We start from the raw sequence: 16,501 nt of genomic DNA on the forward strand, positions 1-16,501 counted from the left end.
AGTACTTTCTTTGTTACAGTATTACTTTATTGAGTTTTGAGACCATTTTTGTAAAGATTGAGCTGCAGCCATTTTCCTCTATCATAAAACATCAATATTCAAGTATTAAGTATTATAAGGTGAACCAGTGAACACATTCCTATAATTATTTTAAAATATATAGTCTTGTATGATATATGGTATACACACCTAACTTCATCCCTCTCAAAGATTTTTGTAACTATTTTAAACTTATTTTCTTCATCACCTTGAACGCCTTGCTCTTTTGTCGGCTCACCAGTATGATTACCGGCAGGCGAGATCTACTGGTGATCTGCTCTCCTACTGCACCCATCTCTGGTCATCCTCTCTTAGGGATTATGGGGAGACCTTTGTCTTGAACCTCGACATCTCCAAAGCCTTTGACAGGGTATGGCACAAGTCTTTGCTTTCTGAATGTTCTTCTTATGGTTTCTCTCCTCCAGACTGTTCTCTCATTTCTAGCTTCCTTGAGAACCGATCCATGACAGTTGTTGTCGAAGAATTGATCATTTTGCTCTTTCTCAACCAAATTGTGGAGTTTTGCAGGGTTTTGTTCTCTCACCTACTACTAATTCTATCCATTCTTATGCTGATGATTCTACTCTTCATTCTTCTCATTTTTCCCTTTCCCCTACTTCTCAAGTTGGCCTTGTGTCTAGAACTGATATAGTTTCATCTATCACTGCAGATCTGTGCAGCACCCAGAATGGGGAGGTAGAAATTTTTTGTCAAATTCAATAGTATGAAAACATAGCATTTACCAAATACGCTGTCCAAAATAGAATATTTCCCGCCAATCACATTTCAGGATGCAACCATTTTGTTAAACTCCAAAATATATATGCTAGGCCTCACCATTTCCTCTAATGTCATGGAAGCTGTACAGTTGCCGTAGCTACTTCACACCTGAGCAGTTGCTTCAAGTTTGTAAGGGATTCCTTTCTCCTAACTTGGAGTACTGCTCTCATATCTGGGGTGGCTCTTCTTCTGCCCAACTGTTAGATAGGGTGGAATCAAAGGCATTTTGTCTTATTAACTCTTCTCCTGTAGTCAATTATATCCTTCCCTTTCTCTTTGCTGCAAAGTAATTTCAGTCTCCCTTTTACAGGTACTGTACTGTACTTTAATGGGAGATGTTCGGTGGATTTGGCATTCTGTGTACAGCCAGCAAGGCCGTGGGCTCGTAACACTCGTCTTGACCGTGGTGCCCACTGTTTCTGTGTGGATGTCAGTCATACTAGAATAACCCATTATAGTACAGGGGGTCCTCATTATCCGCGGTTAATTGGAACCGGAAAAACGCCTCTGCTAACGAAGCCACTTAAAGCAGGGAATTAATCCCATAAGAAATAATGGAAATAGATCAAATTGGGACCATGACATTGTGCACGACACTTAAAAAAAAAAATAATTATGATACCTTTTAACAAATATTTACCTTAGAAACATTTGATGACACATTATTTTAAGAAATTATTTAACTTTATAAGTTATCTAACATCCTTAAAGTTCATTGGAGTGTTTAGGCAACGTAGGTTGTGCCAGCTACCCGGTGGTCCACAACAACCGTTACAGTGAATACTCACTCCAGTGGTTCACTGGGACAAAATACTTAATATAATGTTTTAAAAATAAATAATTTTAACATAATCAAACATTTTTATTTACTTAGCTTCAAAGGTAAAGATGTTGGGCTTGATTGGATTGATGTAGGTGGGTGTTAGGGGATGGAGGATTAGTCGGTGGATGAAAAAGAAACAGGACTAGGTGGAGTGTCCACTCCCACTCTTCTTTCACCTAATCACTTGTAATTTTGCATCTATACTATAACTAGTGTGCTTCCTTTTGAGTGCTGCACCACCCTGTTTAGGTTGGGAACTCATGGCAACAAAAATGATAAAATAATTCACCACAACATGCACGAAGACACAACAAAGGCAGGAGTAAACACAACACAGCATTGTTCTGGACAAAACAAAGCAAGAGACTGACATAGGGACATGCGTGTGCATGCCTGACGCCAGGAAGAGGATGAAATTTCAAACGGTTCAGCTAAAAATCCACAGATTTTATGCGGATAGTGAACACTCTTATAACGAGGACCTCCTGTACATACTTCTTTTCTCACACAGCCAAACTGTGAAATACTTTGCCCTCTTCTGTTTCCATTCTCTTACAATGTCTCATTTCAAAAAACTGGTTTTTTACTCTTATATTTTTGCCCCTCAAGCCTCATTGTGGGATGATTACCTGTGCCCAAGTGGGCTATCATCCAACATAGGTGGATTCCTATTTTGGATAAACAAACCTTAGTATACAGTACAGGACAGCGTCAGTATGAATCCGAGTGTGATGATACAGTTGAAGAAATGTGTTCTTACTCTCTTTGTGTAACCCATGTCTCCAAATGGCAAAGTATCACTATTTATGAATGAATGGGGATTGGTTGTGTCACAATGAATGTAATTGGTGGATAGGTTTGTTATAGGTTACATAGGTTGGCCGTTTGGAAACACGGCTTACCACAGAGGGTGTAGGAACATTTCCGCAACTGTAACTACATGAGAATTATATCCCTGTATACCATTTATCATTTTAAGACTGTATATAGTATTTTGAAATAAGTCTAGGAATATATATATATATATATATATATATATATATATATATATATATATATATATATATATATATATATATATATATATATATATATATATATATATATATATATATATATATATATATAAACTGTAATCTTACATTATATTATTCATGTGTAATTCTTACCCTTGGGAGGTTTGTACTGTCATGTAACCTTGAATATTGTCATACAATGTTTGACTTTGAAAAAAAAGATGGTTATGTTTACCCAAATTAAATACCTTCTATACATGAAGTAAATGTATATCACTTAACCAAAATTTCTAGATATAGAGAACCCTAAAGCCAGGCAGCTCTTGCTATAGCACTTTTGACACCTTTCATTGCCGATAAACTGTGTTTTAGAAATTTTCTGGTTTCACTATTATGTCCTTAAGTTTTAGTCTTAGTTTACTTAAACTTGCAGATCAGGGACTTTGTATGTTCCTTTTCTGGTTTAATGAAGTGTTCCTTTTTTATACTACAGTATAAGGCACAGTATATACCTGGTTCAACAAACAAGGGGATAATTTCACCTGAATCTGTGTCTCTGTATAAAACTACCACCTCTCTTGCTTGCCTAGCTTTTGCTATGAGAGCTGCCAGGCTTCTGGACATAGTATCTAAGACATGAAGGATTAAACCTGAAATCCCGTAGCCAGGTAGCTTCTGTCCTCTTAGTTAATTAAGTAGCTGGAACTGATTCTGGACAGATGGTAGACTAGCAAGAAATACCCCCAGGCTTCTACCTCTTGGGTGAGTCAACCTTTGTACTAATCTCCATTTAAAGGGGATGAATGTAATGGGATGATGACATACTGTAATATTATTCTCTATATTATTTGCCCTTGCCAGACCTTGGTGTATATAGTCGACTACCTAGACAAACCAAAGGAAGTAAGCAAGCTCCTTGGCTACAGGCTCCACTAGAAGAGAGGATTTCAGGATCTCTCCTCCTTATTTGGCATTTGATAGTTATAATTAATCTGACCTGCTGAAGAATGAGTTGGTGTAATTCATGAAGGGATGGTCGGTGGTGGTAGTTGTAATTATCTTGTTCTTTGTGTGAAACGGCTCACTACAGCATCTTTCGGCCCAAATGGACAATTTATCAGTTGGTGGGGACAAATATAACAGCAACTGACATAGGAGACATATACTTCATGTCTGAGCATTCACTTAGACATTCAACACTGTCCTCCAACTTAAAGTATACTATATGTCTCCTATGTCACTGTTGTCCGTTCATGTCATCTATTGGCCTTAGTGTGTCACCACAAACTAAAAACTGTCTATTGAGGCCCAAAGTTATGTATAGGGAATACAGTACTGCTCTGATACACTACATTACTATACAGTTAGCTGAGCAATATGGAGTGAAATAGTCAGCTTAAGGATCAACATCTTTTAATTCCTTAATGACTGCAGCAACCCCGCCTCCCTCTAACTTATTACTGTCACAATGGATTTAGTTAAACAATCCAGTACGCTCGAGAAAATAACTTTTAATATAAATCATACAAATGTACGTTAGAGGAATTTGTCCGGTCACGTTAAAGTATTATCAAGGGAACAATAAGAACAATCAAGAATTATAAAATAACAATAGTGTTGAGAATACTTTGTGTGATGGAGCCTCGGTTCTTTTTCCTCATCATAGAATGCTCAAAACTCCAAATGTGAAGAAAAAAATTTTGTATACAGTATACAGTATTAGTTACATCGGCATAACGCATATGCAGTAATTTCCCAGTAAATTTATTTTGTTCATGAACAACTTTACAAACATTATTTCTTGGCCGCAGCAGCAGCCTGAGCAGCTTTCTTTGCTTTTACCATTTCCACAAGTTCCTGCAAAAGTAAAAAAAAATTGTATCATTTCAGACATCGCCGAAGAACACGAGGCTAGTACACAGCTTTGGTGAGTCCTTGAGTAGAGTCAAATCCTTCAAAATTTTTCCTCTTGTCAACATTATGTATAAAATAAAAACTATACAATAGAACAGAAACCTGCAGAGGTTCCCAACTTATTGACTACAAGCACCACTGTGAAATTGTGCTTGCAAGCATGATACTGTATTAAGTATTGTAGAAGAGCACTACTTGACAATGGGCAGAAGGGTGCTTACTACAAACACAGATTGGGAACCTCTGGGCTAACCCCCTGACTGTCTTAGGGAGTCAAGTTAACCTAGGGATTCCTAACATATTGCTTGCAAGCACCCACTGTCCTCCCTGTCTGGCAGTTCTCACAACACTGCTTTAATTTAACGCGTTCACGACTGGACGTCACTTTTAATAACTTATTTGACTTATGCCAGGCAATTTTATTCAGCACAGAGACTCCTACTACCCAAACTAATATTGGTCCTAAGGACAGTCCTTCTCCAAGAGACTGATTCCGGGAAATAGCCCAACCGGGCACAGATCATCGACCCACAACAGGGCCTAGGGGGCAAAAAAATAAGAGTAAAACGAAGTTAAAAATAGAAAAGAAAAAGACCATATTAACCTACTTAGGGGAGGTATAAAATGCTTTTAAAAAAAAGGGGGGGGGGAGCATTCTTCAGGAAGTAGCCTATTGTTGGTTCTCAAAAAAAATTCCTCCCCTAAAAAGGCTCCTGATCCCAGATAATGCTAATGCTGGTTCTAAAAAAGGACTCTTAGAATAGGAGTCCTGAGCCCAATTCCGTGGTAAGATGTCTCCTCCTTTCTGCTTCTCATGACTCTTGATCTCAAATAAAGATACTCCTGCCTCCAGAACCAAACTAACACAAACCATGTTTTTTATATACTGTGCTAGAATTTATCAATAAATATCCACCTAAAATGATTGTTTCTATAGAGAATGACAGACAATACCAATAAACAAGTACGTTTCTAATCCAGCTTACCTTATAACGTCTCATGCAGTCTTTCTTAGTACGGTTCGGGACACACTCGGCAATACGGTCCCAACGATCCTGGGTGGAGACTGGGTAGGTTTTCAGAGCCTGTTCCAATAAACGCTGCTCCTCTGCACCCCATGCCATTGTGTTCATGCCCAACATCTCTTGTGGTGCTAGTCAAGATATTAAATGGTTATAGGTACTGTAGTTAACAGATCATGAATATAATCCAATCTACACTATAGCTAAACTCCTTCCTCACACCTACTAACTCTCTCTGCTTGATGCAAACTAAAGGAACACAGACTTCTTTAACAAATGCTGCAAAAATAGTACACAGGTCTGAGATACTTTGAAGAAGTTAACGGAGAAATTGGTAAGGTTCAATGGAATTTTTTTTACTGGACTCAAATACTGTACATTAACCACGTCAATGAAGTTCTTATTCCACACTACTAGTTAATATTTTGTCATGTTATAATGTATAGCCAGCTTATTAAATAGTAAGGTAGCTCTGTACTGTAATATCACCCTATGAATAATAAGATGCACTTGACTGCACAAAGTTGACTACACTACTCACTGTCAAATCTTTGTGAAGCTGTTGCATCACTGATTGTTGGTTTAGCCTGAGACTTCTCCATGCTGTGATAAGCATTCTTATTGGCAGCTTCACGCATGTGCTGGTCTGAGTGCTGCAGTTCTTTGGCTTTACTGAGGACCTCCTTGGCATGCCTTACAATATTTGTAGTTGTGTGTTGATTGATGTATTCTGCTACTACATCCCACCTACACAAGAGAACATTCATTAACAACTGCTGTACAGACACTATAGTAAGGATTAAATACACTGTAACCATCTCACAAAACTATTTAAGTTACTGCATCATGGGAAATGGCAGTTATGAAATTTCTAATTACAAATTTGACCAAAGAATGAACTAAATTCGTTTACATTTGATGGTTAACATTGTATCCATACTCACATCATTACAGAATGGCTACAGTTGAGGATTATAATCTAGGAACATTACACTGGGCAGGCAAGAGTTAAAACACCTGGAGAACAAAGTACATAAGCAGCCCACCATAGTCTGAAGCACTCAGATGGAGTGTGACCACAGCAGGAACATTAAATATCTAAGGATAGACACTCGCCAAATCTCTGAATGCAGTAACCTAAATACAGTACTGTACATTTAAGTGTAGCAACAATATGAGTGAACCCGTGTGGAGTCTTTACTCAAATATTAATGAAAGAAGAATGTCAGAAGAATGTCCCCTTTATTGGCTGGAATCGAGGTTTTAAAATGTGCAAATAGTTTAGGTCAAGTCACATGAAAGAAAGGCTAAAGTGACATTACAACTCATTAATCTCCATTCTTAAGTGTTACCTTTGCTTTTAAGTAACATTTATTGAAAGGTATGGTAGCAATAAGGAGATATGAAACACTTTATATTAGCTCCAGCCACTAATGACTAGGGTTTACTTATTCATCCTGCACCAAGAACTAATGAAGAACGAGTCTGTATTTGCTCTTCATTCTTGTCACTCTCTGAATCAAAGTAAGAAAAGCTTGGCAAAAAAAGACCATTTCTCATGATCTGATTTAGAATAAACTTAATATCTAGCCTGAGTGGGAGTGTAGATTTCTTCATTGGTAAGACCTTAAGACGTGGGAGATTTTAATGCTAAACAACACATATTTAACAATGGCAACAATAACTACATAGGTACAGCACTAGAACGAATAATAAACACCGGAGGACAACTACACTTGGGACCGTACTTCACCACATGGATGGGACCAAACAGGGCCTTAACACCCGACAAAATCCTGTGTAACAAAGCATTCCTGTACTACCACATAGAGCAAGACCCCATTACAAAAGAAGAGAGTGACTAATGGACACTATCCTTGACCTCTCCAACCCCTTCCTCCCACAATTATTAAAGCAAAAGATACGATGCTCGGCCAGCTCCATAAAGAACCTGGCCAGAGGTGAACTCTTCCTTGGAATATTGGCTACTGCAACGACGAAACACGATCTTGATAAATGTCACGGCCTGAGAGCTAGAAGTTTAATAAGTAGTACAAAAGTATCAACCCAGAATCTTAAAATACAACATATCTGGTTGAGCCCAGATTCTACCAAACATCCCCTTCATTTACCTTATCCTAAAACTAATCCTCTCCCTGTCCCCAAGTACCCACAAAGTACTTCCAACCCTTATCCCTACCATCCCAGCCAAAGACTAGCAATAGCCCTTCATCCTTATCTACAGTCATCAAGTCAAGACAGTGATATAAGACGGACAAAATGATTTACCGTTTTGTTGTACCAGCTGGGAATAAGTTCACAGCCTTAATTAATAGTTGGAGGTCATCCTGGCACCATGTTTTGTGTAACGATCCTTCACCGCCACTTCCACTACCTCCGCGTGATGCTGCTGCTGCTACCTCCTCTCTCTCACGTTTAATTTGATTACGAACTTCAGTTACCTGGACAGAAATAAGAATCCATGATGAGAGGTGTGACAAGGATTGAAGGATTTTTTTTTTTAGGCAACTACAAATCTGCACTAAAAATATTATGCAATTTAAATTCTGTCCCATGCCAATTCGGTGAAAATAAAACATGATTGACAAGTAGATGGGTAGAAAACCATTAGAGTAGAATCTCAGTTACCCGGTATCCCGGCAACCAGTAGATTCAACTAACCGGCAACCAGAAGATTTAACTAACCGGCAACAAATTGAAATAAAATAAAAAAAATCCGCCCAAATCAGCTAGAATCGTAAGTTTGGATACTGCATGCAATGGGGATGAGCTGCCATATTTATTTCTATGATAAACAATCAAATTGATATATAGTATATCATAAAATACAATAGCACATATTTTATAAACCAAAAATAGCTCCTTCCACACCCAAACCATCCTGTGGGCAACATGACACAGTTCAGGCAGTCACCCAGCTGGCTCACGGGCTGTGTGTGTCATCATGTCACATGCAGTTATAGCCCAGTAAACCACCGCCTCCACACACATGCTCTTCATTTTTCTAATTTTATAGTTTGATATTATTTTTTCATTTTCTCTAAGTCACATCATTTATAATAAAGTGTAATAAATATTAGAGAAGTCCATTTTTCCGAGATACAAATTTGTGATATCAGCCTGTAGCACTGAGCATTGTAGGATTCATTAGGGGATTTTAAGAGTGAGATTCACGTAGCCAGAAAATCTATTTACCCTGCACCTCTCAATCCCCATAGGTGCCGGATAACTGGGATTCTACCGTATATAGTTTCATAATAGTATACCGTACACATAGGGATAATCTGAAATTCATTTACACACCCCAAAAAAAAAGTTAATCTTTACTCCTCACCTCTTTCATTAACACTCCCCTGCCTTTAGCTTGATCCTTGCCCGCCTGAGAAAGTTCCTTGTTGAGTTCTTCAATTTTGACAAGTTCCAGGGCCTCACACAGCAGCTCTACATCAGTCATCACCTGTACCCGGTCACTCTCATTGTTGGTGTAATAATTGTTGTCCTTGCATAGAGAGCGTAAAGTCTACAACGAGAAAAAATATGCAAATCATTAAAAGTTTATTCCTAGATATTTCTGGTTAATTTTAGCTTATATTCTACCAACATCATCATCAATGTCTTATGGCTGGCTGCTTTCCACACTTGTATTAACTAAAAGGTGAATGGGAGTTAATGTGCGGGGGAGGAGGGGCAGAGGCAGACCAAGAATAACATGAGGAGAGGTGTTATGAGTAATGACCTCAGGAGAGAAGTTGCAAGAGACTATACAGCTTCAAAAACTGTCCATTAAAGTGCAGAAAATGGTCATAAAATAGTAATGATGAAAATAAAACAATTATAAATGGAGAAATCACTTCAATAGTTTTGCTGTTAACATAAAATTCTTGACACTACAATGTAAAATAAAGCTTCAAGTCTCACCTTGCGTTCCTTCTTGAAGGCCTTTTTCAATGCCTCTCGTTCCTTCTTCTCTACCTCCTGCTTGGCTCTTTGCTCTGCTTCTTCAGCTTCCCTCTTTTTTCTCTCGGCTTCTTCTGCTTCTCGTCTTATCTAATTAAGGAAGAGATAAACAGAGTCTAAGTTCTCCAGAAAATATTCACCACACCTAAGAATTTGACATTTATCTCATTGTGGGAGTACAGTAACATGGTTGTCCTGGTGGGCCAAGTTGGAGTTATTAGATCGGTCTGCATAAAAGCTTTTCCCCAACTCAAAAAAAAAAAAAAAAACGGTTTATTATTAACTCAGCAAAGGTTGACCCACTGTAGCAAGAGTCGACCACATGAGTCCGGATTCACACATGAGACTCCATCTCTCTTTGACTATTTTTGTGGCTCAGATTTCTTTTTAACAAGCCCATACGTATAATTACGACTAATAGTAATTATATAATCTGAAAATTAATATCAGTCAAATGATGCATCAACAATGTAGACTTGATCCCAGTACTACCAGACAGACAACTTTTCAAGAACTTTCTAACATTGAAGCTGAACCATTTATTTTTGCTATTAAAATGAAAACTCCACCAAGTTAAACAATCATTACAAATCCAATGTAGTAAATGAATAGTAATTTCCCCACCTCTCTGGTATTACTCTCAACGTTAAACCTCAATGAGACAACAGACAATATTCTATTTGGAGGATAAAAATGCGAAATAGCTTACCCTCTCCTCCTCTTCCACCTTCTGTCTGATTGCTTCTGCCTTTGCTTTTTTATGTGCTAATCTTCTCTCTTTCTCGTCCTCTTTGAACCTGTAAGAAATAAAATATGGTAATCAACTCCTAATCACAAGAAATGCAACACACATTAATAAAATTCTTCTCCCTCTAAAATAAAACTCCCAGGAACAGAAAACAACGCCAAAAACTTGTTACGTACTTTGCAATTCTTGAGTCGCAGGCGTAGGTGTTGTCCACCAGCCGTCTCAGCCGAGCCATCTCCTCTTTCCGTCTCCGGGCTCGTTCCACTTTGTTTTGTTTCTCTATCCATCGACGCTCCTCTCGACTGATCGCAAACAAAACACGCATCAATTACCCAGTTTATCAACAAACAAAAAATGCCACACTGGTACCAATAGCATCAAAATTAATCAATCTTATAATTAACAGTGACAAGTAATCTAAAAAATTGGATTAAAATTAAATAATAAACCAAACCGTGAAATTTAACACACAAAGGAAGATCCCGTGTTAATCTAAGTCGCAAGTAAACAAATACTGTAGAGTATATTCCAACTTAACAGATCTGATTTTCAACAACAACGTCCAACATGTAAACACCAAATACCAGAACAACCTAACTTAACCATAAATATCACAGTGACAAATAAAATACTCACTCCTGTCCTTTTTCTTTCTCTTCTTCGTCTAAATATGAAAACTCTCTCCAAGATTCAAAGTCGTACCAGAACCCATAAAACCTATCGACCTGCAAGGAAGAAAAATGTATCAGTTTACCCACATAACCAATTGTAATTTGCTATAATTTCTTGTAATGACAATTTTTGGAGTGAGCGTAATGAAGAAAAGCCATTAGAAAATTACAATATAACGACAGCATCTGATAATATTAACTTACAATCCCCAAAACAACTTACTTTTTGTTTAGGGTCATCTGGCTTGCCTAGACTAGGGACGTGTTTCCTCGTCGACCACCGAGCATTCCGTTCCAAAACAGGAGTGAACACCTGTAAAGAGCATAAAAATAAATACAAAATCCTATGTTAAAATAAGTGAAACTTTTACTATAAATACCGTTCATGACCCAATATATATTCTTAATTCACACACGTTGATTCTTTCCTGTTCTCCAATTGGCTGCAGTGTATGTATTTGAGTCTTTCCTGTTCTCCAATTGGCTACAGTGTATGTATTTGAGTCTTTCCTGTTATCCAATTGGCTACAGTGTATGTATTTGAGTCTTTCCTGTTCTCCAATTGGCTACAGTGTATGTATTTGAGTCTTCCTGTTCTCCAATTGGCTACAGTATTTGTATTTGAGTCTTCCTGTTCTCCAATTGGCTACAGTAACGTATATGTAACCAAAGGAGAAGCTCTTGAACATAAAAATTCACAATTAAAAGCACAAAAAATTCAGCACTGCATCTACCACTACAGACTGAAATACAGAATTTACAGCAAATAATCCTGTAGTACTGTACTGTATGTAGACTAAATCCATCTAACTTTTATTAGCATTTGTTACCGGCTTACATTTCTCTGACAATGCCCTGTAATCCTTCCTCCAGTTCTACCTGTCATGTGTTATTATTCTACAGTACCTGATGATAAGGCACCCCAGTTTATTTCACCTGAGGGGCTGGGATAGTTGGGTTAAATTATCATAGAACTCAAAACCAAATCACACACATTAATCTCACCTCAAAGAAATTAGCTTTATTGTAGGCATTTACTGCGGGAACTTCGTCGTCAAATTCTGGATCGACAGAATCCCACGAGCGACGTTTCACTGGATCACCCAATATCTCGTAGGCTTTAGTTATACATGTGAAATAATCGTCGTCGTCCCGAATTTCCTCCCCAGCTCCTCTTCTCTTATCAGGGTGGTGCCGGAGGACCATCATGCGGTCTGGGAGATGAAGTATTAACTGTTACTTAAATCATTGTACTTAAGATTCAATTCTGCCCTTATGAACTGACCACATCCTCTCATGTGTAATACAAGACTTCTGTACTGTACTGTATTTTCCTGTTGTATTAAGACACTACAGTATTATACAGTACAACTTTATTACTAGACATTTGCTTACAAGGAAGCTTTTGTATCCGGTACTCTCCATACCTGCCAATGTTTTCACTTGGACTCTTAGTATTATTTGATCTAGTGAACATTTACCTAAAATAGTTTACTTGAAGGTAATTTTGTCATGTTTAAGTTCTCCACAACATTTACTTCATTTCTAAACATTATCATCAATTTAGTACTGTACCGTAGTAAGAAAAATACAGTACAATACAGTATCATAAAAATCTCCAGTAATATATCCATGTGAAAAGTTCTTATAATTACCACATTCTTATTCTAGGCAGTGCTAATTCAGGCACACGTCAGATAATAATTCCCTCTTGTAACTGAATCTAAATATATATATACAGTATCCATGCACTGCAGTAACTAATAAAACCCACAGTATACTCACAAGCTCTCTTAATATCTTCATCTGATGCCTTGTAGCGGTATTTCTTAAGACCCAACACAGCATAGTGGTCTTGATCCTGTAATATTAAGTCCAGTTATTGTCATGTGTCAAAATGCTTTATAATTGATGAGAATCCTTTACTGTTAATATTGTTGAACATTACATATGATTCAAGACAGTACAGTACAGGGAATAGACAGCAATACAGTACACACCTAATGAAAGCTCTAGGCAGGTTTGTAGATAATAAGTGTTTTCTGAATCAGCTCTAATTGGAGTATTGCTATATCCCAATTTTCCCAATTCACAGGACATTATACACACATGGAGTATGAATTTACAAGACTAAACACACGCACACACACACACACACGAAGTACTACTATACACACCTTCCAGTCCGCTGGGTTAAGTGATCTGAGATACTGAATATCATCCTCAATCTCTACTTCAGGACCTTCCTCTCCCTCGCTCTCCTCCTCACTCTCCCCAGCAGAGGAGATCAGGTGACCCCGCAGCCGCCGAGCTTCATAACTGTGGAACCATCGCCCGACTGGCTCTACCTCAACCTGTATAAGAGCTGAAGAAGAACACAATTGTCATTAAGCCTCTCAGATACCCAACAACAATAAATATCAATAAAACCTGACATATCCAACAAGTATTATTGATATTACAGTATGACCTCTATTAATGGACTATATAGAGATGAAAGTCCACTATACCGAGTGTGTTTACAACCAACCCGCTCGGTCTGATGGTACTCTCACGTCCACAAAAAAACGTATAATTACACCTTGATGCTACAACAAGCTGCTTTCATTGGTACCAGATATTAAAATAAGGACTTTCTGTTTAATATGATGTGGGCCAGCTAGGAAGTTAGGTAAAGTTAGGTGGGTTTCTTTGGTTGGGTAGGTCAGGCTCTATTTGGTTCTAGTAAACATCACCTCTCTTAAAATACTTACTATAATGATAAGAACATCTGTAGAAAATTGGGTAATACTGCAGTTTACAGCAACCACAGAATTCCGGAAATCCACTACACTTAATCGATAGAACAATTTTTTCTATGATCATTTTCTTATATTACACTTCCATTACAAATTGATAATAAGTAAGTTGTTGAATTTTAAAAATAATAAAATCAGAGCACCTGTTGCCCCTACGCTGTTGCTCAAATTGTGTGTGCGTACGTTCGCTTACCTCCCGCTTAAATGCCGGGGGGTGGCCGCCAATCAAATTGTGGGTGGCCGCAGCCAATCAAACCTAGGGCGGAGGCGGCAGCCAATCAAATCGAATAAAAAATCTCAACTTTTGATTCAACCAATTAGCGTTCAATATATTCGGTGTGGATGCGAGGATTCAGGACATTTTGAATCAGTTGCAACAAGGAGCCATTATGTGCTGGGTGCGATTTTGATTATTGGAATGTTTATTGTATTATTTCATTCTAAAAATAAGGAAACTTTAGAGAACAGCGGAATCCACGACGCATTCTGGTCCCTGACTCGGAGTAAGGCAAGAAATACTCTAACGGCTATTTATATTCTCGTGGAGGCTGACCACGCGACTCTAGGGTTATTAGAACTTATTACAAAGCCTATTACTGCTAGGGTCATCAGGGGTTCGGGGACTGTTAAGGGGTTAGGTAAGGTTTAGTTTGGTTATATGGTACAAGTTAGCAAGCACAGAGTACCAGGAATTCAGAACATGCAATCGATAGAATTATATTGAGGAGGGCAGGGGGATAAATTCAAAATGAGTGATTTCTGATAAAAACGAAGGTCTGGTTTGAACTAATCACATCAAAAACCATCAGAAAAACACATTTTTTATCAGATTCTTGGGTTGCTTTAATCTGCAGTTTTACCGAAAATTTAACTAAATTGAACAATGCCTTCTGGTGATAGCCACCTCCTCCAGGGTTACCGGAAAAAGTTTCCTTCTATAAACAATTTCTGTTAGGTAGCTCGTTCTCATGAGTCTGATGTGCAAAGCATTACCGGAAAGATGTGTGAACTTGTTAACTTACAATAAAATAAATACCAAAATATTCCTTTCATTTATCAAAATACATAATTATCAAGGCACAAATTTCTTTCCTATTATTGTGCTCTTAAATTTTCTTCTGTAGCAACAAGCAAGTCTTTGCCTTTACAAACTTGGGCAGAAAAAAAAAATAATCACCGACATTTATCTGAATTTAGCATACACAGATCACTACTGTATATATCATTACTGAAGGATAGTTTATACGTTGTGGATATTTGTCCGGTTGTTGGTTAGGTAGGGTTTTTTAGACTAACACCAGAAGTAGTTGATAGAATTGGACGAAACTTTATGGAAACATTAATTACAAACTATTTAATAAATGGAAATAATAATCTATTCAGTGCCATAAGCTATGTTTTACAAGTCGTTTTCTGGTAAGTTAGGTAAAGTTAAGTGGGTTACTTTAGGTTAGGTTGGTTAGGTCAGGTTCTGATAGGTTCTGTGCATTCTCAATTCCATTTAATAGATTGAAAATAACGTTTCCACACATTTTCGTCCAATACTATCAACTTCTTCTGGTGTTAGTCTAAAATTCCTACCTAACCAACAGCCAGGGAAATATCCAGTCTAATTTATATTTACACAACCCAACACCGCAATTCTACCCCATTTTCAGTAATAAAATACAGTACACATTTCACCACCACAGACCATCAAAGGATTTCCAAATTAACACTGAGTTCATATAATAATAATAATAATAATAATAATAATAATAATAATAATAATAATAATAATAATAATAATCTTCTATAATCACTCAATACACATTACCAGAATAATTATATCACATTAGCATAATGTCTCATAATCACAAATATCTCCCTCTACAATTAAAGAGTTCTAGAAAAACTTCCATGAGTTATTGATTAAAAATAATCATAACAAACACCCAAATAAATTACACCTGGTGACGAAACGTGACAAATACTCTCAGCATGGACTTAAAAACAGTACATTACACCACATTAAATGATTAGAATAGTTAAACCAAAGTTGTAAATGGTTAAATGAATTCCAGAGCTCTCCCCCCTATAGCCTGAACTACCTACAATAATATATCCCAACTAGGTCATTCTACTCACGTGTTAGGCGCCTCTTGATGATAACAGATACGATGGAGTCTTCTGTATCCATGTCCGCTGTCATAATTAAGGGGGTTGTGGTGTTAGGCGCTACAAAATAATGGTAATAACGGAACACATTTTTGGGCGGTGGGGACAGTGGTGAGGCGGGTTAAGGAACACACGTGCTGACTCAGAGAAGACGATGCTGGCTGATACCTGTGGAGGGGAGACTATGCTCTTAATGTCTGGTGATTTAATTTGACTTTATTTAGGTAATATAGTAATATTTCCTACAGGAATTGAATGTGTGTATATCAATAATTACAAAGGATAACATACAAAAACTATTAGTAGAAATTATAATTATGTTGTCAGGATGATTATATATATTGTTGATGATTGTATAAACTTTTCCAATTAAAGGATGATAATGATTGTACTATTAAAGTTAACTGTTTGAGGGAGAAACATATCATAGTGCAATTTTCAAAGTTAAGAAAAATCCCATAATTTCAAGAGATGGATTACGACTATACTGTTACTATACTGTTATCCTCTGCGCGACAAATGATGGACAAGACAGAAGGATTATATAAGATGGTT

At 37.4% G+C, this 16,501-nt stretch overlaps 1 protein-coding gene across 1 annotated transcript; it reads right to left on the reverse strand.

Annotated features, from left to right (window-relative positions):
* Window positions 1-4,149: 4,149 nt before the first annotated feature.
* Window positions 4,150-16,114, reverse strand: LOC121865844 (dnaJ homolog subfamily C member 2-like). The gene is made up of 14 exons (XM_042365393.1): window positions 15,917-16,114; window positions 13,169-13,356; window positions 12,777-12,852; window positions 11,997-12,205; window positions 11,215-11,304; window positions 10,957-11,045; window positions 10,497-10,622; window positions 10,282-10,369; window positions 9,534-9,662; window positions 8,950-9,135; window positions 7,884-8,056; window positions 6,136-6,341; window positions 5,559-5,725; window positions 4,150-4,515 (listed from the first exon to the last, which is right to left on the reverse strand). Exons 1-14 carry the CDS (start codon window positions 15,978-15,980, stop codon window positions 4,453-4,455), a joined length of 1,854 nt encoding a protein of 617 aa, XP_042221327.1. The 5' UTR covers window positions 15,981-16,114; the 3' UTR covers window positions 4,150-4,452.
* Window positions 16,115-16,501: the final 387 nt, after the last annotated feature.

Source organism: Homarus americanus, unplaced genomic scaffold (genome assembly GCF_018991925.1).
Source record: "Homarus americanus isolate GMGI-L3 unplaced genomic scaffold, GMGI_Hamer_2.0 scaffold34354, whole genome shotgun sequence".
Classification (NCBI taxonomy): Eukaryota; Metazoa; Arthropoda; class Malacostraca; order Decapoda; family Nephropidae; genus Homarus; species Homarus americanus.

Coding starts and splice junctions, on each gene's coding strand:
- LOC121865844 (XM_042365393.1), bottom strand. CDS start 15,980: ATGACAGCGGACATGGATACAGAAGACTCCATCGTATCTGTTATCATC. Junction 12,853..13,168: donor TTAACCCAGCGGACTGGAAG/GTGTGTATAGTA, acceptor TTAATATTACAG/GATCAAGACCACTATGCTGT. Junction 12,206..12,776: donor TGAAGATATTAAGAGAGCTT/GTGAGTATACTG, acceptor TTCATCTCCCAG/ACCGCATGATGGTCCTCCGG.